Source organism: Lethenteron reissneri, chromosome 14 (genome assembly GCF_015708825.2).
Source record: "Lethenteron reissneri isolate LAM-NWPU_2019-01 chromosome 14, ASM1570882v1, whole genome shotgun sequence".
Taxonomy (NCBI): domain Eukaryota; kingdom Metazoa; phylum Chordata; class Hyperoartia; order Petromyzontiformes; family Petromyzontidae; genus Lethenteron; species Lethenteron reissneri.
Window position 1 is genome coordinate 8,741,500 of NC_083792.1, and position 24,693 is coordinate 8,766,192.

The following is a 24,693-nucleotide window of genomic DNA, read 5'->3' on the forward strand; positions in this document are numbered from 1 at the left end:
GAAGGGCAAGGGGAGTGATGGAGTGCAAGGCAAGGCACAGAAGGCGTCCAAGGGAACCTCGACCGATGAGACGGAGCGATGACATCGACCCGTGTGTGTGTGTGTGCGCAGGTGCTGGGTGGATTGGTGATTCCGACCTTTTTATGGAGGCATTCATCTAGCAGTGGACTGACGATGGCCGATGATTAAAAGACGTTAATGTGTGAAGGCAACCACCGAGAAAGCACGTTCCATTTCATTCGGTTTTATTTTGTCTGATGACCCTCACACTACGTAGAAACGGTAAAACATTTAAAATGCTGAAGGTCATTTCATATAATAATAATAATAATTTCCATGTAATTTTAAACATCTAAAACAATTACGATACTCTTATGAACATTTCAAAAAAAAAAATTCATCCGGTGCTAAAACAAGTGTGCTATCATTGACTTAATTAAATACTGTTCCTATTACAGTATTAAGTTACATTTAAATAAACTACATGGAAAGACACGTTTCTGTAAGCGGGCGTTTGGTCACCCTGGCGTGTGTTTGGTCAGTGTGCAGCCAGTATTGCTCCGTCATACGGACGACAACTGTCCGCAAGAAAACCGTAATTCGGATGGCACTGGGGAATCGTGGCGTGCGCCCGGGAGAGAGGTGAACGCAACCTTTCATACCCTGGCTTCTTTAGAACAAAAGAAGCAAAGCAGCGCCACCGCGAAGTACAGTGTGTGGAAAAACATTAACGATGAAAACCACCATCGTTTTTACCAAAGTAGTCACAAGCAGACAGCCGCCCCCCGCCCCCCCCCCCCCCCCCCCGTTGATTCACGTGGCCGCGAATCGTCCGCGAGTCTTGGCTAGGGTTGCCACCTGTCCCTGGTTACCCACCACCCCCCAGAATCGACCTCTGCACGTCCCGGTAAAATCTGTGGGAATTCCGAAACCTGCTAAGTCTTCCCGAGACATCAAAAGTCAAAAGTCCCCTATTCTTTTCAGATGCATAATAACAATTATTATTATAATACATCCAGGGTTTAATTACTCGTGGACATATTTTTCGATGTTCGCAAAAACCCCCTGCATGCTGGGGGGGAAATACTTTCTGGAGCTCAGCCCCATCTGCAATGAAACCCTGAACACGATTGCACTCAAGCGTGGCTCTTCCCTCTTTATAACGATCTCGTGAGATTCCTCTTCCAAAGATATGTCCCGTTCGTTTATTTTTTTTATACATATACCGCGCGCAGGTGACAACCCTAGCGTCGAGCGTGAGTCCGCAAGCTCCGTTATTATCTCGCATCCTAGTTGGCACTGGACACCGCCAGGCGCTTGAGGTGGTCCATGAAGACCTGCAGGCTGACGTCGTCTGTGAGGATGGGCGCGCCAGACTCCTGCGTTAGCACACACCACGACAAGGCGGGGGGGGGGCGGGCGTTGATGAGATCTCGGCTGGCAAGTGTGCACGGTGCCAGTTTTTCTGCCGATACAAATCATCGTCCAACCTCCGGTCGGCAGCACACGGGCAAACTGGATCAGCCTACACCCCAAGACGGCAAGAGAGAAGGACCCAGAGCAGTTTTGCTTTGTCTACTTACCCGCACACTCGCTCGCCTACCCCACTCATCCGCTGACTCACTGAAACTCACTGGCATACCCCGCTCATCTGCTCACTCACTGGCATACTTTTGAAGTTTCTAGCATGTCTATGTGAAACTCACTGCCGGTTACCGTCTAGGATTTGTCACTCACCGCCAGCGAGTCCTGCAGAAGCCTCGGGCAGGAAATGTTCTGCAAAGCTTACATATACCGTTCTTCGCGAGAGGCTGTGCGCTATAAGACGTTACTCAACTACCAAATGTACTCATTATCACTGGCTGTGTCCTCACGAGACAGCTGGCTGCGCCCCAGACGGACGCTCTTCCACACACAATTAAGCGCTTGTAACACCTTCCTTGGGCACTGCCCATTTGGAGCGATAGGCCTCATCAAGGGAACGCATCTCGAGAGACGGCAAATTAAGGTATTTTTTTTCCTTTTTTTTTTGAAGTGCGTGCATTAAAGCCACCGTTGTTGTTCCGCTCGTAAATGGAAATGTGGAAAGCAGGACGAGGATGGGGCGATCCACCAAAAATAGTTGAACAAAATTATTTTCCACAATGCAAGTTTTAAAAAAATAAATATAACACATCACCTGACCCGTAGAGTGGGAAAAAACTTCAAGTGACAGGTCGACTGCTCGCTGCCTACATTACAATGTGCTTCAAATCATTCAACTACTAACGACTTCTTGAATTATGTTGGCTTGCATGATCATCATCGCCATCATCAGCCATACACAATCCACCGCTGGATGAAGGCCTCCCCAAGCCGTCGCCATCGGTACCGCGATGTAACCGTCTAGCCGAGGGAACTGAGCAAATAAATCGTCATCATCCGACTACTTTATTGGTGCACTGATAGGCCGCTTATCCATCGTTCCACTTTTAACTCGAGAAATAAAAGTAGCAGGAGGAAGAGCCACGGCTTCTACGTGGCTCCCTGTGGACATCGCACGGTGGGGGCGAGATGGGTACAACCAAAGAGCCGCCGGAACTAATGCCTGCGATAAAACGCAAAGCTCAAACGAACACGGGTGTGAGAATCCAAGCGCGCAAGTCTCCGTGGTTGTGCTTCTGCGCCGCTCTCCCCGACGCGACGCGTTCGGGTCGTGCTGCGCGTCGTTCGGCACGACGCCCGGCATTTCGCTCCATGTGCCGGGAGTTTCTTCCGCGCGTTGGAAGCGAATAAACGTCGCATATCGTGCCGAATAGACGCTGGATATCGTCGCAAAGCTGCTGGGAAATGTGTGCTCGAGTTGTGAACTTTTTTCGTGAAAAAAAAAACACACGATTTGTAAATGCAAATATGTAAATCAATCAATACCTGTCCCCAGCCGTACATGTTGTTGTGCGTCTGTGAAGGGTTCACTTTTGACAGCAGGAACCGGGCCTGGAGACGAAAAGAGAAAAAGTGTGAAAACCTCGTGGCGTGACGAAGAACACGATGACACAAGTTAAAAGTCCGCTGCTAAAGAGGGAGTCATTACTGGAAACATTTCTACTAGCTTGGCAAAGTGGATATCTGAATATAACAAAAGCAAATTATATGTACGAAAGTGTAATTTTCAAACTTACATTCACTTAATCAATTTAAACATCCCAAAGTAGTAAGGCTTCAGATAATTTGTTGCAATATGTTACCGTCCTCCGAATGTTAAGTTGGAGAGTGTGAGTGCGTGCGTGCATGCGTCATGTGCGTGTGTTGAGAGCGGTGGCGAAGTGGTTAGCGCGCTGCACTACGATCCCAGAGACCTAAGCGTTATTCCCAACCGTAGGATAACATCAGCGTCTCTAAATCTGTCCCGAGACCACACCTCTGTGGATACACCCTCTCTGGCCACTTGTTGGGGGCAGTGTGGCACTTCCTCTGTGCAACAATAGCCCAATTCTTTCAACACTTTCTGTGAATTTGAAAAAAAACTCAGGACAGGAAATAAACTGAAGCGCTACGCACACGATCATTGGGTGCGTGTGTGTCTCTGTGTGCGTGTCTGTGTGTTAATTGGAAAGACAAAAGCTTGCGAACAGCACTTGCCCCAACAGTATGTTAAAGGCTATAACGGGGAAGCTTTGTCTTTACGTGTATCCATATTTTTCGATTTAAAGCTTTCGTGACTGCAGGGATTCATCTTCTTGTTTCTTTCAGTAAAGTCACGTAGAAGGGAAGTAATAAAATAATAAAAATAAAACATAATAAAACAATTCTCACGACGTTTCGGCTACAACGCAAGCAGCCGTCTTCAGGTGAAGAATGAGACACTACCAAACTAGGAGCTTATATATAAGCTGCATTGGGGGTTGAAGAGCGCCTTAACAAAAAGAATGTGCATGTGAAGAGGGATTTAGCATATTCATGGAAAATGCGTAGGCGTTGGGCGGGGGGGTGTCAAAGTCATATTATGCCCATGCATTATGCAGGATCAGCAGCAACCAAGGGGGGTGCAGGGATTAGCAGTAACAAAGGAAAGGAATGTTAATGATATGTAGCTGCAGTTACTCAACAACACGTAGAAAACTAAAGTATAAACTACATAAAAAACTAAAGTATAAACTGCATCGCACCATCAGTATACTTACTATACTCTATAATAAGCTGAGTTACTAACAGCAAGTAATACATTACAATTTTACCTCGTAAAAATTCTATAATATGCTTCCATCTAAACCTTATTCTCTTACATCACACGAGCATATACCGTACTATATACTGCCATAGATAAACCCAACATTAAATTATATACTGTATTGCTGTAAACCAACCTATATCTTATACATTTAATATCACACTATGTATTATTCTATACACATTAGGGTGTGTAGAATAATACATAGTGTGATATTAAATGTATAAGATATAGGTTGGTTTACAGCAATACAGTATATAATTTAATGTTGGGTTTATCTATGGCAGTATATAGTACGGTATATGCTCGTGTGATGTAAGAGAATAAGGTTTAGATGGAAGCATATTATAGAATTTTTACGAGGTAAAATTGTAATGTATTACTTGCTGTTAGTAACTCAGCTTATTATAGAGTATAGTAAGTATACTGATGGTGCGATGCAGTTTATACTTTAGTTTTTTATGTAGTTTATACTTTAGTTTTCTACGTGTTGTTGAGTAACTGCAGCTACATATCATTAACATTCCTTTCCTTTGTTACTGCTAATCCCTGCACCCCCCTTGGTTGCTGCTGATCCTGCATAATGCATGGGCATAATATGACTTTGACACCCCCCCGCCCAACGCCTACGCATTTTCCATGAATATGCTAAATCCCTCTTCACATGCACATTCTTTTTGTTAAGGCGCTCTTCAACCCCCAATGCAGCTTATATATAAGCTCCTAGTTTGGTAGTGTCTCATTCTTCACCTGAAGACGGCTGCTTGCGTTGTAGCCGAAACGTCGTGAGAATTGTTTTATTATGTTTTATTTTTATTATTTTATTACTTCCCTTCTACGTGACTTTACCGAAAGAAACAAGAAGGTGTATCCATATATCTGTGTGCATCTGTCTGAGTGTGCACGTCCATCTGTGCACTTGCATGCGTGCGTGCATCTGCGTGTCTGCGTGCGCGTCTGCGTGTCTGCTTGCAGGTCTGCGTGTCTGAGTGTGGGTCTGCGTATCTGACTGTGTGCGTCTGTGTGCATCTGTGCGTGCGTCTGCACGCGCATCTGTGTGTCCGAGTGTGCGTGTCTGCATGCGGCTTCCCCGTCTCTCGGTGTTGGCGCGTCTGTGCACACTGCACGGGCACGTCTGTGTGTGCATCTGTGTCCGGAGTCTGCGCGCCTGCATGTGTGTGTGTGTGCACGTGTGCTTGCCTGGCTGCCCCCGTGCTCCGTGTCGATGTAGCGCGGCATGGGGAAGCGCGTCTGCAGGATGTCCTGGGCGTCATCCAGGGGAGCCTTCAGCAGCTGCCGGAAGTTCTCGTACTCGGGCTGGTCCTGGTAGTTTGCCTTCCGCCACTGTGCGATCGTCTGGAGACAAACAATGACAAAGGACCTCCGTATAGCCTCAACCGACTTTGGGGCAAGTGCTGTTAGGGAGTGGCACCTATGAAGGCTGGCACGGCACACAGTTAGGTGGGTGGACAGCACCATGCGATGTTTACACACCGCACTGGGTAATAATTTGAGGCCGAGTCGACCTATGCGAGGCCCAGGATCGGTTCAGAAAGCTTTATAGCTCATCGGATTCCTCCGCAATAAATGTTCTGATTCTGATGATCGTCAGTGGCGTTGGCCGTGAGTGGGAATCGAACTTGGGAATTCGGGTTGTGTGCTAACCACTACCCTACCGCTCTCTAGACACAGACAAACACGTATATATTTATATATATAACATGATCGGAAAGATGTAACTTTAAAATAACAGGATCCAAAAATACATCCATTGTGTCCGTGTGTGTAAATGTTTAATTTGGCTACGTACGAGTGTAAAGGAATTGCAAAGCAATAGCGTTAACTTAAAGTGAACTTAGTCTGGTAGAGACGATATCGCAAGGTCACCGATAGCTTGAAGAAGAATGGCATTAAAAAAATTATGTACACATGGACTGTGCATTTTTTATTCTATCATATGCAAACATATGTGCAAGTGAATTGTGCATTTTGTCACCTTATAGTATAAAGAACCTGGTATGATATTTTAACAACGACGCCACTGCATATTCTTATTGGCTTGGTCTATCCACATTTATCCCACATTTACCCATCTATAGTGTTGGGACATGCGCAGTTAGCGAGCACCTATTAAGGTTAATGGGGAATAGGGAAGGGTGGTTTTGCTCCACACCATGCCCTGTCAGTTTTGTCTCATCTCCAAGTCCTGATGTGTACATGCCCACACCATGTGCCCGTTTAAGGCCGAGTTAACCTACGGGAGGCCCAGAACCCGTTGTGATAAACACGCGTCAAGATGTCAACCGAGACGGGGAATCAAAGTACGTTGAGTGGATTTGTACCACTGCTACCCTACACGTATATACATACCACGCCAAAAATAATATCGTTTATTTAATTTCGCGTCGTTCATGCAGATTGCATCTTATAATCGCTGAGGAGCCATGGAGAAGGCAGCCAGGCAGTGGGCCGGCACTACCAACAATTGCCCAAGATCTGCAATCCTCAATACAATCGGACTGTTTCAGTCAATTACCGAGCGTTAATAGATTCACACTTGCATCGATGAGTGCGGCGAGGCAGCGGTGCGTGCGTGGTATTCGGGGTTGCTCGTGTGCAAGCATACGCACCTCCCCGTGGTAGATGAGAATCTGGAAGAACGTGTCCATCAGGAGGATGCGGTCTGGCAGAATGCTGTTGCTGTCCAACAGAACGGGCTGTGTGGGGTGGAAGACAACATGATCAATCCACTGCTGGATGAATACTTCCCCACGCTAGACCACACAGATGAAAAGGACAGAGCAATCGGGGCAAGCGGTACAAATGAGACAAATTGCACGCAGACGACCCAACAAAACGAGTCCGATGGTACATAAGAGACGGAGAGTGCAGGCCCAGATGGTAGAAACAAGCGCGGCAATCCTACTCTCTCTTGCGTTCTCACCCGGTTAAACAAATAAACTTGAAAATCAGACAAAAACTGAAAAGATTTTCAAAAAGAGTGTCACAATCGTGGTGACCCCATATCCGGCTAACTCATCAGCTCGCACTGCGGGGAAAATCACCCACGTGCCTAACAGGATGCAGACGACGCCCTACAAACGACGCCATGTGACTGACACGCTGCAAACGATGCCCTGCAGACGACGCCCTGCAAACGACGCCCTGCAGACGATGCCCTACAGACGACGCCCTGCAAACGATGCCATGCAGACGACGCCCTGCAAACAACGCCATACAGATGACACCACGCAAATGACACCATGCAAACGACACCATGCAGACGAAGCCATGCAGGACGCCCTGCAGACAACGCCATGCCAACGACTCGCTGCAACTGACGCCCTACAAACAACACGCTGCAGACGACGCGCTGCAAACGACGCCCCGCAAAACAACACACCGCAGATGACGCATGCGTGTGTGTGTGCGTGTGCACCTCGGGGGGTCCGCTGAAGGAGTAGGCGTACAAGATGGGCTGGATCATGATGAGCGACTGCGTCAGGTCCTGGCGCACGAAGTGGTGCCGGTAGTAGGACGACTCGTCGGGGCTGTTGTTAAACACCTGCAGGAACGGCGACCTCCGCAGGTGGAAAATGAACTGCATGGGAGAGACGAACGCGGACGGCGATGAGACACCGCACACTCGGAACGCTCGAGAGGTCATCGCGGTCTACTGGCTGTTGACGCCTGGATGGGCAACTACAAGGGCTTGCCAGGTGTTGTAGGTGGGGCGGGGCTGTGCGGTGGCAGATCTGAGTGTCACCCCCTTGATTGAGTGGTGGGTTTTCTCTGGGTTCTGCCGTTTCGTCCCGCATTGCCAAACACTCATTGAAGATATTTTTGGGTCTTTCGGTAAAGTCACGTAGATAGGTTCAAAGAAAAGAACAAAAAAATAACAAAAAAAATAAAAAAGCTTTAAGTTCAAGACTCATTGAAGACATTGGCCAAAAAATCCCAATGCAGGAACCCTCCTGAAAAGCAGTCTTGAGACTCCATGCTAATTCCCTGGGTAAACAACATTGATATGATTTACTATCATACACACTGGGAATGTGAAACGTGCAGACACCATTTCTAAGGTGGCTGTTAAGCTTTTTTGTTAATCTCCAAAAGTATTTTATTAACAAAACAATTCAAGTACACAACACACAGGGCATGAAAGGGGGTTGACACCGGCACAAACACATTACGGATTATAATTGCATTAGGAACCTGTCTAAAACCGCATATTTCAATAAACTGTGTCAATACACTCTACAACCCCCTGGTGTGGTGTCTTCCTAATCTCTGTAAGCCCTGTAGGAGAAGAAGAAAAAAGGGAAGGGGGGGGAAGGGGCCGGTGCCTAAATGCCCTAATGAATGCTCTTAAGAATCAATGCCCACTGAAGGAGAGGTAGTGAAGGCGTTGCATGTTTGGTGGCAAGCTTCCTCCCTCCCTCTTAGTTTTGCACTTTAAGATGCTCTTGGGCGGCACATTTTTTGACAATTTATTGGCCCATTCCAGCAGTGCTGGGGGAGCGTGCTCTTTCCAGTTGGCGACAACGGTGCGGCCTTTTCACTTTAGAAAAAATTAACCCGTAAAAGCAAAGTTTTTCACTATAAATCCTTTATATGCGTGGTCCTCTCGTCCTCTGGCTTGAGATGGCTGCCACCTATGGGTCAGATGATTGCTTGACACCATTAAGCAATTGGTAATTACCAGAGGTGGGACAAAGTCATTGTTATGCAAGTCCAAGTCGAGTTGCAAGTCTTTGTACATTTTGCCGAGTCGAGTCTGAAGTCATCAAATTCATGACTCGAGTCTGACTCGAGTCCAAGTCACATGACTCGAGTCCACACCTCAGAGGTGGGACAAAGTCATTGTTATGCAAGTCCAAGTCGAGTTGCAAGTCTTTGTACATTTTGCCGAGTCGAGTCTGAAGTCATCAAATTCATGACTCGAGTCTGACTCGAGTCCAAGTCACATGACTCGAGTCCACACCTCTGGTAATTACATATAATTTTTTTTTCCTAAAAAGTGTAAAATTTTGGAGAAAAAAAATTCCCGAAAATGAATTGTCACGCACAACGAGTCTGTGTGCAAAATGTCAGCTCGATTGGATCACGGGAAGTGGGTAAAAAAACGACCGAAAGATTTGCACGGTCGTAAGCGCGCAAGCAAGCAAGTGAACTTAATATAAAGGATTTAAAATTTTGTTTCAAGACACCGCGCCGAAGTGACACGAAGACATTTTCACACGCCAGAGTTACAAGGCTCCGACCGAGGAGTTGAGATACCTGCGGGAAGAGGGAGAAGGATTCCGAGAGTCTGAAGGAGCTCGTGTCGTCCTTGCTGTACTCCCCAAACTTCTGACACTGCGGAAGCAACGGACAGAAGGCACATTCGCAACCGTCCCCCCATCGTACGTCGACTGCCGACCGCCGCGCAACGTTCAAGGATTTGCTCTTCACAAGCACACCATAAACAAATAATTATCACGAATCGTGAATAACTCATGCATGCATGTATCATGAGAACACTAATTGAATTTAATCAGATGATGAACCAAATGTCCTCTGTTTTTTGTTACCAAACTCCATCGATAACTGCTTTTGAAACCACGCCACAAGACGTCGGATTAAATCAGAACTCGCGTACAGCAGCGCATCACCCCGTGTTAGGGAACGGTCAACAGAAGCGGATTATCACAGACCTACTTCTGAGCTCCCTTCATTTGGCATCTAATCCACGCACTACTGGGTTTTAGTTGACGAACAATTTTTACCACCAAATGTAGCAACCGGGATGCAAATTACTTTCGCTGCGCCAGTTGCCCTTCAGATCACCGCTGAGCTGAAACAATTTGAATTTCGCGTCGTTGGGCCGCATAACAATTTAAATATCTTCGGCCGCGTCGGGTGGCGGAGGAGGGTCTTCACGAGGCAAACCCTTCGGACCAAAAAAAACGAACTGCAAATCCGTGGCTCTCAGCTCAAGTTTAAAATCGTCGTCGGCGAGACGACCACTCCACGCTCGCACGCCCGCCCTCTCACGCTCACTCGCACGCTCTCCCGCACGTTCGGGCTACCGCTGGGTACCAGGCGGATGAGCTGGCGGTCGAGCCAGCGTAGCACGTCGGGGCCCTCCTCGGAGTGGGCGCGGTGCACGCCCAGACGCGCCATCACCACGGCTGCTGCCTCCTGGTCGAACGACGCCGAGATGTGCTGCAGCTGCGTCTGCGTGTCCGCCCAGCTGCCGCGCACAGGGGGTTCGGAGGGCATCCATCCATTTAGACATCCATCCATTTATCATCCATCTATCCATTTATTTATCCATACAGACATCTATCCATCCATCCATATATCCATACATCGATCCATTTATCCATTGATACATCCATCCATCCATATAATCATTATCCATGCATCTGTGGATACACCACAGTCAATGGGCAAGTCGCGTGTGGTGGGGTAAAGTGTGGGCACTCCCCACTCTTCCACAATGTGTGACCGGCGTGGAAGAGTAGGCAAAATAGCCTCTAGAGAGGCTCTCTTAAGCGACCTCTAGCGGAGGCCCTTTTGCAAGCAGTGGCGTGAGTTAACTGTTGCAGGGCTGCACCTTTACCTTTTTTCAATATGCTTATGACATTTAACAACTAAATTATAAAATTAGAGGTAAAAGTCATAGCTCTGCAAAGAAATGTCACGTCCTCTCTTCTGCAATAAAGCAAAGTAATTTGATTCATAATAGATTTTTGGGTCAGATCACTGCGTAAGTAAAATGTGTGTTATGCACCCCCGCTCCACCCGACCACAGCCAATGAATAAAGTTGTCAAGAGATGAACAAACGTGCCAATTTACCACTGCTTCAGCAGCCACCACCGTTGTGTTGGAGAGCGATCGGCTGAGAGTGACAACCAGCATCATCAGGCAGTTGTGGTGTTCAAGTAATCCGCTGGTAAACAACGCTTTTGTATGTGGCATCGCCCATCCTGCCGTGACGGGGCGATCGCCGGTTACCGCGTGCGCGTGTGTGTGAGTGTGTGCGCATGTATGTGTGCGTGTGTGTGGGGAGCGGTAGTATAGCGGTTAGCGCACTGCGCTATGAACCTGGCGACACGGGTTCGATTCCCGCTCACAGCCAACGATTATCTGAACCGTCCCGGGCCTCCCCTAGGTCGACTCAGCCTCAAATGAGTACCTGGTGCGGTGTGTAAACATTGCCACTAGGGAGACAAAGGTGGTCGGGCGTGGTGCTGGCCACCCACCCCCTCGTGTGCTGTGCTGGCCTTCATAGGTGCTCGCTAACAGCACTTGCCCCTACAGTATGTTAAGGCTATATGGGGGATCTTTGTCTTTGTGTGTTTGTGTGTAGCGTGCGCAGTGCACCTAGTGCAGAGGTAGGCAACTTGCGGCTCTTTACGGACTGCCGTGCTGCTCTTGAAATTTGAAAAAAATGTCTCTTCTTGTTATTTTGGGTTGCCGACCCCTGGCCATGAAAGTCCAGTTCACCATGGAAACTCAATTCACGATGGTAGTCCAGTTCACGATGGAAGTACAGTTCACAATGGAAGTACAGTTCACCATGGTAGTCATCCAGTTCACGATGGAAGCCCAATTCACCATGGAAGTCCAGTTCACCATGGAAGTCCAGTTCACCATAGAAATCCAGTTCACCATGGAAATCCAGTTCACCATGGAAGCTCAATTCACGATGGTAGTCCAGTTCACGATGGAAGTACAGTTCACAATGGAAGTACAGTTCACCATGGTAGTCATCCAGTTCACGATGGAAGCCCAATTCACCATGGAAGTCCAGTTCACCATAGAAATCCAGTTCACCATGGAAATCCAGTTCACCATGGAAGTCCAGTTCACCATGGAAGTCGTCCAGTTTACCATGGAAGTCCAGTTCACCATGAAAGTCCAGTTCAGGATGTAAGTCATCCAGTTCACCATAGCAGTCCAGTTCACGATGAAAGTCCAGTTCACGATGAAAGTCCAGTTCACCATGAAAGTCCAGTTCACCATGAAAGTCCAGTTCAGGATGGAAGTCGTCCAGTTCACCATGGTAGTCCAGTTCACCATGGACAGGGGTCGGCAATCTGCAGCTCCGGAGCCGCATGCAGCTCATGAAGGACCGTTTAGTGACAGTTATTTAAGGACCACCGTGTCTCGTGTTGACAAGCGCCATGGTCATGTCACCGCCACTGAGTGGCGAACGGCGGTTGTTGTGGTTGTTGTGTTGTGTGTGCGTGAAACGTGCGAGAGCATGCTAGGTATGTGGTGGGCAGGGGGCCGTACTTCCTGGCGATGGTGGTGACGCGGATGCGGCGCTGGCCGCTCGAGTGCTGGTACTGCGTCACGAACTGCACGGCGCCGCGCCCGCCCTGCGGGATCGGAGCGTTGTGCTGCGGAACAAGTGGGGGAGGGGGGGGGGCGGCGGTCAAGCCTATCGTCAGGCGGTGTCGCGCGCGCGGCGTGCGGGAGATTCAGAATCGGAAGTTTCATCTCCCCCGAGTAAAGCCCAATGAACTAAAAAGAAGGGCGATTTCAAGGGCGACTCGGCCGGCAGCTGTCTGAAAAAAAATTCGGCACAGTTCATTGATATTATATTGCCAATAAATGTTAATGCGCAAGGACAACGGACCCACTTTTATAGTCTCACAGGCTGTTGCGGGGAGTGCTGTTCGCGAGCACAAATTTAGGCGGGCACAGCACATGAAGAGGTGGAGTTTTTATCCTCATGCCTGGCTGGTCGTGTCTCCCCAGCGCCGATGTTCGAAACATCAAAAGAGGCAACTAATTTAAGCTCCGAGTTGACCTCTTGTCACTGCTATTATCTGTGGCCAAAAATCACGATGGTTATAGTGCAATGTGCAAACCAATGTGTCACTGCTCACCTATACCTTCGAATCAGAATCTTTATTTATTACTGGAGGAATCCGATGAGCTATTACGCTATTTTTCACAGATGTCCAGTCGGGGTGAGTCAGAAAATTACATATATAGAGGGCACACACACACACAAATATATATATACACATACGACACATACGATTAACACGGTTGGCTACGTATGATGCAAAAGACGTTCAACATACATAAATGCATGTGCATGGTTAGAGTGGTGGCACAGGGTTATTCATAAGAATCTGGCAACCTGACGTCGATTCCCAACCACGGCTAACATCAGTGGCGAGTGCTATCTGAACTGTTTCTGCATCCCACCTCCTTACCTCCTCCACCAGCCCCTCCTCCCCCCCACCCCTGCCCCAACCTGGGCACCCCCCTCCATCAACATGCACTGGTCAGCATGGTCAAATATGGTCAAAGGTCAAACAACCCCCACGACCGAGACGCAGTGGTGCTCTTCAAAAGGCTGTAAATTCTCGTTGTCACACAAATACATATATAGACCACACAACCTACAAAATATAAACTCATGTAACAGAGCCCGAGAACGCTTCACGATTGCGTTACAAATTAGCAAACCACAAAGCAAAATATTTTTCCCCATTCAAATACGATCCCGCTGCTCCGTCAATCCCGAGCGCCCAGATTATATTTAGCTCCCACCTGCAGGAAAATTCAATTACAAACAATCAGCGCAGCGTAAGGGGACCAACGCGAAGGTGGAGCCACGGCTAAAGAGGTACGACGGCTATCACCGCCGCGCCCGACACGAGCGCGACACGCGGACGCGCCTGACCTGAGGAACGCTCCCCTTCCCATTGCTTTGCGCACGCTAACCGCATAGAACTTGAAAACTACTATCGGATCCTGTAGTATATTTTAGAAAGGCACACACACGTAAATATATAAAGACATGTACGTCTAAAGCGTGGCAAGACAAAATGAATGACTCTGGCAAATGCTAAACACACACTCGGTGCAAAATTTTAAGGGAGAGACCACCTTACAGAAATAATGTAGAGAAGCTAGCCCTATCATTTACTATCACGGGCGGGACATTTAAACTCGCGATCACATCGACTAAAAACTCACCGCACAAGACCACCCGGCAGGCGGGTCGACCACACAAACGAAAAACTAATTTTGAAGCGATAACAACCTGCGTCACAGCTTCCGCACTTTTATCTCAAAAACGACAACTCGACGGGCACGGCACCTGACCGCCCAGGGTGGTACTCGGAGAAGCGGGGGGGGTGGGGGGCGCAATCTGCCGGGAATGGAGCTGGTGCACAAGCAGGTGTTCACGGCGCTGGCCGTATGCACGTGCCTCTTCGTGGTGGCTTCAAACTTCCTCTACCTGCTGTTGCTCGCCGAGTACAGGCACCTGCGAGCACACACCAACGCCTTCATGCTCCACCTGGCCGCGTGCGACCTGGCCCTCGGTCTGGTGGGGCTCATCGGCCTGCCGCTGGCCTCCGCGCACCAAGGTAGGGGGGGTGTCGGTTACTTGGCTCTCATTTCCCAACGCACCCCACCCCCACCTGCCCGGTGTTACCGTCGTCTATAAGACTCCGGTCATCGTCGCAGCAGGCGGCTTTTGGCTCGCCATCGAACAAACACGGTCACTGCATCGCGCAGTGCTTTGAGATGCGCTTCTGCGGCCATCTGGAAAGCTCTTCCTTCCGATAGTAGGAAGCCGCTGGAGCTACGCTACGCACCTTTAAATCAACTCGATTGAAAACTAATTTCTTAAAAACTGCTTGTTGTGTTTAGTTTGTTGTCCTTCCCCCGCACCTCCGTGCGAAAGAACTTCAACAGGGGTATTAACAAAATGTACACCGACAACCCTTTTGTCTATCTACTGCTGGATGATTGGTCTATCTCTCTTTCTGTCAACGCCGTACATGTTGAGAGGATTATTTAAAACACTTCACCAAGTTGGCTCAGAGTTGGGTGGGTGAAAACGTGGAGCCAAGAAGAAGAAACATAGACATAGAGTACAACAATGGATTGTGTTTCACTGACCTCTGCTGTCCAACATGTAGCCCTGTAGCCTCTAGCAACCTGTTTTTTGTATGGTGGAAGCCCACCCAAGCACTATCCGGACTTAATTCTGCTTGGCATCCAGTACGTGACAAAATCAGGTGCACTGCACGCAATTTGGTCATCAGCTTGAATGAGTACGTTAAGTTACAATGGGCTACAATATGTATTCACGAATTTGCTGGCAGGATAAAATCGTGACGCGTTTATTGAATGATACACAATAGCTATGAGTGGTGAAAAGGATGCGCCAGTCATTTTAACCACGTCACCGTCACCGCTGCCTTTTCCTGGAAAGGCAAAAATTACAAAGTGTGCATTTGTTGCCAATAAGTAAACGTGTGTCACGACTTACTCTCAGGGCTCCATGAATTATCACGAATCGTGATGCTGCCATTCAAGTGATTAAATGATCATAATACATTTTTGGCACTGTGGTGAATTTTTCACTTTGCAGTCTCAAGCACAGTTCAGCCTATAATCATTCATTGTAAGTACGCATGTCTGTTCGTGCGTTAAGGAACAAAATAATTGTACCTTGCGTTACGACAATGTGAAAATTACAGCGGTGTGCGTGCGCGCGTGTGTGTACACGTTTGTATGTATGTACGTTGAACTTCTTTCGCACCGTACGTAGCCAACCGTGCTAATTGGAGGTGCGGGGGGCGAGGGAAAACATTCTAAACGCAAAAAAAAATTCGTTTTCATTCTACATTTAAAATTCACAACCGCAAAGGAATGCTGTCTGTGCAAGATTTTTGAATGCACATTGTATATGGCCTGCAATAACTTCCTCACCGAGGGATTCTCTGCACCACCGTATATTTCCAGTTTAATAACAAATGCTGGGCGGGGCGCTTTTGAAGGAGGGGGGGGATGGTCAATGAGACGTTCCCCCAAAACGCGCACAGCGCATCAAGCGACGGCACCAAGTACGGCGGTCGTTTCCTCTCACTCACGCGAGTCGCATCTTTCCTCGTGCTTCCATCGTTAACCTTGCTCAATTCAAGACACGAGTTAACATCTAGCCACCCTGACAAGAGTTAACTACCTCGCCTGATATACAGGAGGTTGTAGGTTCGATCCCGACCCTGACGCCTGCTGCTGTATATTTGGAGTTTGCGGTGTCTCTCTCTCTCATCATCATCATGGTGGCTAGGAGATGTTAACTACCTCGCTTGGTACACAGGAGGTCGTGGGTTCCATCCCGACCCCGACGCCTGCTACTGTACATTGGACGTTGCACATCTCTCTCCCTGTGGTCACGTGGATTTTTCTCCGGGTTATCCAATTTTTCCTCCACATTTACGGACATGCGTTTACAGTATTTGGATGCTATATATTTCCACATAAGCCGTTACGTTGAGCTATCATTTGTGGCCAGGTCACTTCTGAAAGAGAGCTGTCTAGCTCGGTGGGCGTTACCTGGTAAGTCAAGAAAGTTCAATAGTTGTTTTAGTTTTAACTCCCATCGATTACACACGCTGGCCGCATGCCACTTTAGTCCTCGGTCCCTCTGTGTGCACGGTAACTGCGATTGTAAAATAACGAAATGCAATGAGTGTCTGATCATTGACGGCTCCCTTCCCTACCACCCTGCCTCGCCGCCGCTCTTCCCGCACCCTCGTCGCTACGGCCGCGGCAAGCCGGGCTGCTGGGGGACGAGGCGTGCCGTGCGGCGACCTTTGTCCTCGTGCAGCTGCAGGTGATGGCCGTGCACTCCATCACCTGGCTGAGCATCGGCCGCTTTCTCGAGATCCGCCTCTCCCTCACGCACACGCAGGTGGGGCCCCGCAACCTCCCAAACCCCCAACCGCAGCTCCTTGGGAAATCCACACTAATCCCCCCCCCTGACGATCCCCATCCTCAGACCTCCTTCTAAATTCCTGAAGCCAGGTCAAAAGAATTGTTGGCACAGCCGTTGCTCACGTACGTAGGGGGGGCGATTGACCTGAAGCAGAAGGCACCATCGACAAGGGCATAACGTGTCGTTGCTCATTCTGTTTAGCTGTTGACCTCTGTTTAATCGAGGTCACGCTACAGGGTTGCCTGGCAATAGTCTAGCGTTGGGGGGGTGTGGAATCGGTTCGGAACCGAGCATCGAATCGGACTTTCACACATCTTTGAAGGGGGGGGGGGGCTTGCATCAACACACGTCGTCGTGATATCGAATAATAAACGCAAATAATAAATTCAAGCTCACCGAATGCAATACCGGCGGCTGCTTTTCACGAGATAACACGCTGGGTGTCGGGGGTCACAGGTGGGAAAGAGACGGCCGCCTACCACGCTGTCAGTGACGGGTAAATACCGTTTGTGGGCCGTTTCGAAGTGGTGGGCCTCATGTGTAATATTTTTCTGCAATATTTTACTGTCTTTTATTGGATTTTCTGTTTGCACTCAGTCACATTCACTTAAGATGTTTTTTGTTCATGTTTTTGTTTTTTGTTTGTTGCGGTTGCACTCGATTCAAGAGCCGAATGGCTCACAGGGCTATACCTAATAAATGAACTTGAACTTGATGTGGCCAAGGACCGGATGAAAATGAAGTAGCGGATCATACCTTGCCCGATAGAAATGTGGGTTTAGATTATTTGGTTACTATAAATTTCCACGTGATAATAAACTTCGTTGAGCAATCATTTGTGGCCAGGTGTCGCTTCTGAAAACAGAACTAATAGCTCAGTGGGCTTTACCAGGTAAAATATAAATTGGTTAGTTTATTTATTTACGTATCGTTGCACACTTCCGCCCGTCACCTTAAAACGCCCAACAAAACTGCGGCCCGCGGAGCCATTGCACAAGTCCGAGCCCTTTTATAAATCCACTGCTGGATGAGGGGGGGGGGCATGGGGGCTATGTAATGATGCTGGTCAGTGCAGATTGTTGAGGGCAGAGATCAGTGACACATATGTATGTTGAACTTCTTTCGACATGAGAACATCGAAGCATGGTACGGCAATGTAAATTCATAATAATAATTTACATCTTTAAGGCCCATTACACATCCGTGGATTCCCAATGCTCCATCGTGTATGAAGAGCAGGAAATAAACAGAACCTGCAGGGTAAGCGACCAGCACTAGGTTTGAAGGCCAGTTTAAAGAGGTGAGTTTTCAAGACGGACTTAAATATCTCTAACGACGCTCAATGTCTTATTAGCAAAGGGACGGAGTTTCAAAGATTGGGAGCCGCACTGGCAAAAGCCCGATCACCCAAGGAACAGAGCCTTGACCTCGGAGTAGTTATATAAAGAAGGCGATCCAAACATCTCAGTGAGCTCGTTGGCGTATAAAGATGGATCAGTTGCTGTAAACATGTCTGTACCGTCCCTCGGCTGTGCCTCCGCGTAGCCCTGGATTTAAACTATAAACTGCATTTTTTTTTATTATACAAGATATATTCGTGTGTGTGTATATATATGTAGCTGTTTTTCAGAAGCGACCTGGCCACAAATGATAGCTCAACGAAGTGGCTTATCACGTGGAAAATTAAAGCAGCCAAATACTCGAAACACATGTTTCTAGATGTAGAGAGAAAAATCAACGCAACCTCGGGGACAACGTGCAAACTCCAAATATACAGGCGTCACGGTCGAGATCGAAACCACCACCTCCTGTATACCAGGCAAGGTAGCCCATTAATATCTCGCCACCACGGCATGGCGATGCAATCCGTGTCATCATGATTGGGGATGGCGTAGTGAAAGGGATGCAATGACTGCACGTAATCCTTATCGTCATCATCGTCATCAGAACCAGGTGAGGTAGTTAACATGTTACCCCCGTGGCACCCTACGAGATTTAAAATCCCGTAGAGCGCCTAAATCCCGTTGCCACGGGGCGCGCGGTTTGCGGTTCTCGTTCTGCGTCTAACGGAAGCTCGACGACAACGACGACGACCCAAGGTGCTGACGCCGGCGCGCTCGGGCTTGGCGCTGGCCGCCGTGTGGACGTACGCGGCACTCATCGCGGGCCTTCCCTTCGCGGGACTCGGCCGCTACGGCTACAACGCCAACGCGGGGATGTGCACCCCGCTCTTCGAGGTAAGGGGGAGAAAGGCGCAGGCCCTGCCGTTTCGTTCTCTAGGGCAGTGGGTTCTCTACCCGGGGGGGACGGGGGAGTACGCGGACCCCCTGGGGGTTCACGTGTCAATGTCCCAGGACGGTGGTGCAAGAGGTGAAATATAAATATTTGAAATTATATCGTACGCGAGAGTCATTTGGTGAATAATCGCGTATGAATCTGCCGATGTAAAATAACTACGATGCAATTTGAATCCAAATGGGAACCTCGAACGATTTCAAGAGCAACCAGCGAGCGCAAACAAAGTACGCCATGCATGGAAAGCGTCCGTTGAATATATTTTTCATTTGCTTGCAGTTACTCAAGAAATGGACAATTGGTTAAAATATTGATGTTCATCATTCACACATTTATTTACAGAACCATGTTTAGGTCAGGCAAGGGAGTCCTTGGTTGAAACAAAATTCAATAAGGGGTAACAGCGGCCAAAAAGAGTTGAGAACCACTGCTCTAAAGAATCTGCCTTGAGCGCATCGCAAGACTGAGAAGTGGTTTAAAGGAAAAAAAATCTACGAATCGAATGTCGTTGGCGAGCCGTCCTGTGGACAACCCGGTCCAGGCTCAAGACCTTCCCCTAGTTTTCTCTGCCTGCGACTGACCGCCTCTTTCCCTCCATAAAATAAATAAACAAGCTCCATTTCCACAGGATACCAATGTCCCACTCTTCTATGCAGCATCTTGAAACAGGGATGAATTTAGACACTATAAATCCAGATTGCATTGTCCTCAGGTCTCTTAGGCCCTCACTCACGCAATCCATCCACCTCTTGACTGGCCGCCTGCAGTGCCTCCTCCTCCCATTGCCCTTCCTCTCCCACACCTCCCTCACAATATCTTCCTTAAGACTTCCTTCCTGCATGTGTTACCAAACCACCGCAGTCGGCTCTTGCCCCATTGTATCCAGAAGTCAAATTTGAGATGTTGGGGCATTTCATAGACGACTGCATGCAACGCTTTGTCCCGGTCGACTCGGGCAATCTTTCAAGGCAATCATTGCCGGCGACAGGAGCTGCCAACGAATTCATTGTGAGCAGTTACGGCAACTTGTTACGGCAACTTGCTACGGCAACGGAATGGAGCAGCGGTGACCAGAACAGCGGCTCGCGAGCTGAATGTGACTACCGGGCAGCCCGAGTGCGTCTCGACGTGAACAATTCTGAACCTTTCAATAGTATTTAATTTAAAAGAAATCTGTGGAAGCAGGAGCGGCCCAGGGCACTTGACCATTAGCACTCCCCCCCGAAGGGGTTGCTCCCGCAAATTTCCAAATTCAAAACTCTCACAGGCAAGCGGTGCGAGCCAACAGGCCGCATGACCATCCCACGTCACCACTCTGCTCAGCATCTTGTGGCTCGCAGCCATATGAAGATCTTGCTTTTGCGGCTCATAGGATCAGGATGTTTGGCTAACCTAGGGAATAGTGTCAGAGTTCTGTCCAGCCAAGGAAAACAGAGTTTGTTAAAAAGTGTGTATGATGAACAATGCTTGGTCCAAGCAGCACACAGCCTTGGACATCCACGTGACCTCTGTCTGCGACCTGCTTGGAAGGTGGTGGACCAGTTTCCCAGTAGGGCGAGCAGACATCAGATTTTGTCCGTACACCAAGTCCTCGTTTAATGCAATAGATACGTTTCCCGAAAAGTGCCGAGTATCGATAAAGTTTTGCAAAGTACGATGTACGCACGCAGTGAGATGGCGCGGGGCAAATAACTTGGGGTACACCACCACGCTACTGTATCAGCCACGCAGCTCAAGAAAGTAGTTTGCCGTAGACAGCTCAGACACCTCATTAGAATGGTGGAAGAAATGCGCGACAGCGAGAACGCGTTGCGCCAACACCACGCATTGAGCGAGCGACTCGCCGTATTCGGGAGTGCGACGGTCAAACGGCGAAGGTGGTGGTCTCCCGTTTGTGCGGCAGGAGGGCTCCGGCGCGTACTGCTCGCTGGCACTGGGGGGCGGGGTGGCGGCCCCCATCGCGGTGCTGTGCGGCATGTATGCGTACGTGGTGCACGCGGCGTGCAAGCAGGCCAAGCGCGGCACCTTCGTGTGCGACGAGGAGAACTGCCGCTACGTGCCGGCCAACCGCTACCTCAAGTGCACCGTCATGCTCATCACCGCCGTGGGTAAGAGCCGCGGCCGCTCGCAGGAAACTGCGCATCTACTAAGGGCCGCGTTTTGAGATTATTTAAGCGGCGAACTGGGCTTGCAATCCAGAAGCGGATGTCGCAGAACGACCTCTGAGTGAGCACTTGTCCACACAGTAGTGGGCAGCAGCACTTTGTCGACCACCCTGCCACCAAGAGTAATGTTTGTCGCTGGAGAGTCAAACTGATAATCATAACGCTCACGGCCTAATCAAGGGCATAACAACATTTAAATTGGATAATTATTTCCTGTAGTCATTGGTGACCGAGCTGAGAGACCATCCAACACACGACGATTGAGAATCCAGTTTTAATCCCATGCGGCCGCCTGGATTCAAACTCAGGGCCTCCGCAGCGGCAGCTCAGCGTTCACACCTCCGAGCCACCCGGCTGACCAAATTAAAATCCAACGTCTCTTCGTCTCTCTCGTGTTATTGCAGCCACGCTGCTGACCTGCTGGCTGCCCCATATGACCATCAGCTTCTACATTTCCTTCACGGGCAAACCCGCTCCCTGGACGGCTCAAGCCATCGCCTCCTGGATGCTCAGCCTGCCCTCCGCCCTCAACCCCTGGGCCAACTCCCTCTCACAGAGGTGCATCTACTTGCATGCACATTATCACCTGTTGCATCATCACTGTGGATTGTTGCTACCACAGGGACCGAACGAACACCAGCTAATGTAAATGGGTACGTGGCTCAACCCCTTTTGTGAGCCCACTGCAGATGGGGCACTTGCACCAACACTTGAGTGGGCTGTGGTTAGTGCGGGTTGGTGAATGCTAGGAGCGTACTCTGGTCTAACACCACTGGAAGCGGAGTGCAGCAATGAATGCTGCTGCACTGCCCTCTGCTGCCCGCAACGTAGCCCCCGCAAGCCCCACGACAACCTACTTGTGCGTGGCCATCGGCGCACTAGCGATCCAGGCTTAGAGCTGCTGAGCTTCTGAGCTATGACGAGATCGAGCACATTGCAGTTGATTTGGTCAGAGGCGCCTATTACCAACGCTTTCAAACTTCAATATCGTTTGCCATGAAACTAGCGAGCAATGACATTAAGTGGCGTATGCTGCACTGCCCATTAAGGAAACGAACACATATTATCTACGTGTTGTGCGTGTTTTGGAATCTTACAATTAGCACACTGTGCCTTGAACCCATGAACCCACGTTCGAAAATCCCACTTCATGGCTGACATCAGTGACGAATATTCGAACCGGTGCCGTGCCTCCCCTGGGTCAACTCAGCCTTAAATGAGTACCCGGTGCGGTGTGTGAACATCGGCACTCCGGGGAAACAAAGGCGGTGGGGGTGGTGTGCTGCGAGCCCCCCCCCCCAACGGCTTGCGCGGGCTAAGCGGCAGACGTTAATCTTGGCGCTTGGCATTGCCGATGGACCCCCGAACAGAAAATTTCGCAAGGCGATGACACAGCGCTGGAAGCGATGGCCGTGCTGTGCACGGGACTCGAGCGGCGAGCGGGCGGAGCGGGACAAAGGAGGACACGGCGAGCCGAGCCCCCAGCCATCCGCGGGGCAGCACTCTCTACCCACCACGGTGGAGTGAAATCAATCTATTTAAATAACAAAAATCTTAAACAGGGAGCTGAAAGTAAGAAGGTGGTGACGGTTTACTTTCGTTTGAAGGCAATCTAAGTTGAAAACTAATTTATTTAAAACTGCTCTGTGTGTTTAGTTTGTTGTCCTTCCCCCGCACGTATGTCAACGTACCGTACGTATAAGAATAGTTTTATAATTTCTGGCAATAAAACAGGTTAAAGCACCAAACTGAAACATTTTTGCAAGGAATCATGTCTGCATTAGCCACATATACCCGTGGTGAACATGCAAACAAAACATGTGCTCTGATACTGTATGCATTGATTTTTAAACTGATTGGTCATCCACACCAGAGACAGCTTTCTTTAGAGCCTAGTCTCAAACAGTATGAGACCAGAAGACGCCAAAAGGCGTTCAGCACAAAAACAATGCCACTGGCAAGACATTGAAAGCTTTGTGCTGTTCGCTTTTTGTCGTTCTCTGGTCTAACACCGTTCGAGACTAGGCTCTAAAGAAAGCTGTCTCTAGTGTGAACCAATCAGTTCCAAAGACAATGCATTTTCTACCAGAGCACGTTTTCGTTTGCTTGTTCACCACGTCTATATGTGGTCAATGCAGACACGATGTACCGTACGTACATTCTGAAAGTGTCATCACTTGTTGTCCCCACGAGCCGACCGTGTTGCGTTCTTTACGTCACATGTGTATGCTGTTCTGACTTTTCCCCCCGCTTTTCACCAAAGTTTGTGCAAGTCAAGTTGGACAATCTGCATATCAGCTGTATTTAATAACTATTAAAGATTCACCCAACCCAGATTCGACCAAGGCTCATAATTTGGAATACTGTTTTCATTGAGAAATACATTATTATTGTTGTTATCCCGTTTAACGTCACGTGTATTTCTCGCTTCTCCGTTTCATTTGTACGGCTCGTTGAGTCTCGATCGTTCTAATTTCCTAAATGTATCGTTAACATATAATTAACATAAATCTAACATAATCGGCTCTTATGCACACGCTTCAATGCACCTTTACATGTATATGTAGATTATATATAGATAATGTGGAGATGTAGCGATTCATTTCCCCAGTGATTTGATGAATTGTCATAAAATCTGGACGCCGATTCAATGCAAGAAATTCTGATGATTATTGTCTCGTTTTTACAATCTTCTTTGTAAAATTTATCTTATTTTCCATCCCGTTTGTATATTTGAAATCGCCCCATGAGCATCATAACAACACATCATTTTCACATCAGTGCACATAGATTTTGTTGTTTAAACCACACCGATTCTAACACACAATTCGGCACATGAATCGTGAGCCTTGACAATAAATTGAATTGATGAACCGATGCCTCCATGACCCAAGCGTGGCTCAGGCCAGGTTCACATAGATACACCTGCCTGGCATTACGCATGTCCAAGGACACAAGGCCAGGTATGCAAAGTGGCAGCACAGCACAAGGTGCACACTCAGCCCGTCCCAACTGCTCATCATATACCCTCCACTCCCGTGGCAGCCGTCCAAGCACTTACTGATTAACTCCATTTACTTTCTCGCCGATGGTCACGTGCCATCCTTTTCAACGCTTCCATTGCTACTACTACCATGGTTACTGGTCCCATGAATGTCAATCATTGATTCCTCCACTCATCTTGAGGACTCGCTCAACCAGACTGACCGTTCTGTCTCATCGATACCGTACTGCAGGTCACAACGACATTCACTCACTCACTCACCCACCCACC

The 24,693-nt window shown here is 48.7% G+C and overlaps 2 protein-coding genes across 2 annotated transcripts in view; one reads left to right on the plus strand and one right to left on the minus strand.

Annotated features, from left to right (window-relative positions):
• Positions 1-228: 228 nt before the first annotated feature.
• LOC133342358 (protein transport protein Sec23A-like) overlaps positions 229-24,693 on the minus strand; it is a 36,599-nt gene continuing 12,134 nt past the window's right edge. Inside the window, exons 13-20 of the mRNA XM_061551469.1 lie at positions 12,498-12,604; positions 10,292-10,445; positions 9,491-9,568; positions 7,650-7,811; positions 6,841-6,927; positions 5,411-5,566; positions 2,911-2,976; positions 229-1,379 (exon numbers count right to left, since the gene is read on the minus strand). Coding sequence (XP_061407453.1) covers positions 1,290-1,379; positions 2,911-2,976; positions 5,411-5,566; positions 6,841-6,927; positions 7,650-7,811; positions 9,491-9,568; positions 10,292-10,445; positions 12,498-12,604 — 900 coding nt within the window. The 3' untranslated portion in view covers positions 229-1,289. The remainder of the gene's footprint in view (positions 1,380-2,910; positions 2,977-5,410; positions 5,567-6,840; positions 6,928-7,649; positions 7,812-9,490; positions 9,569-10,291; positions 10,446-12,497; positions 12,605-24,693) is intronic.
• LOC133342204 (trace amine-associated receptor 6-like) lies at positions 14,386-22,946 on the plus strand. The gene is made up of 7 exons (XM_061551175.1): positions 14,386-14,596; positions 16,799-16,935; positions 19,059-19,196; positions 19,314-19,329; positions 21,087-21,362; positions 21,824-21,977; positions 22,790-22,946. Exons 1-7 carry the CDS (start codon positions 14,386-14,388, stop codon positions 22,944-22,946), a joined length of 1,089 nt encoding a protein of 362 aa, XP_061407159.1.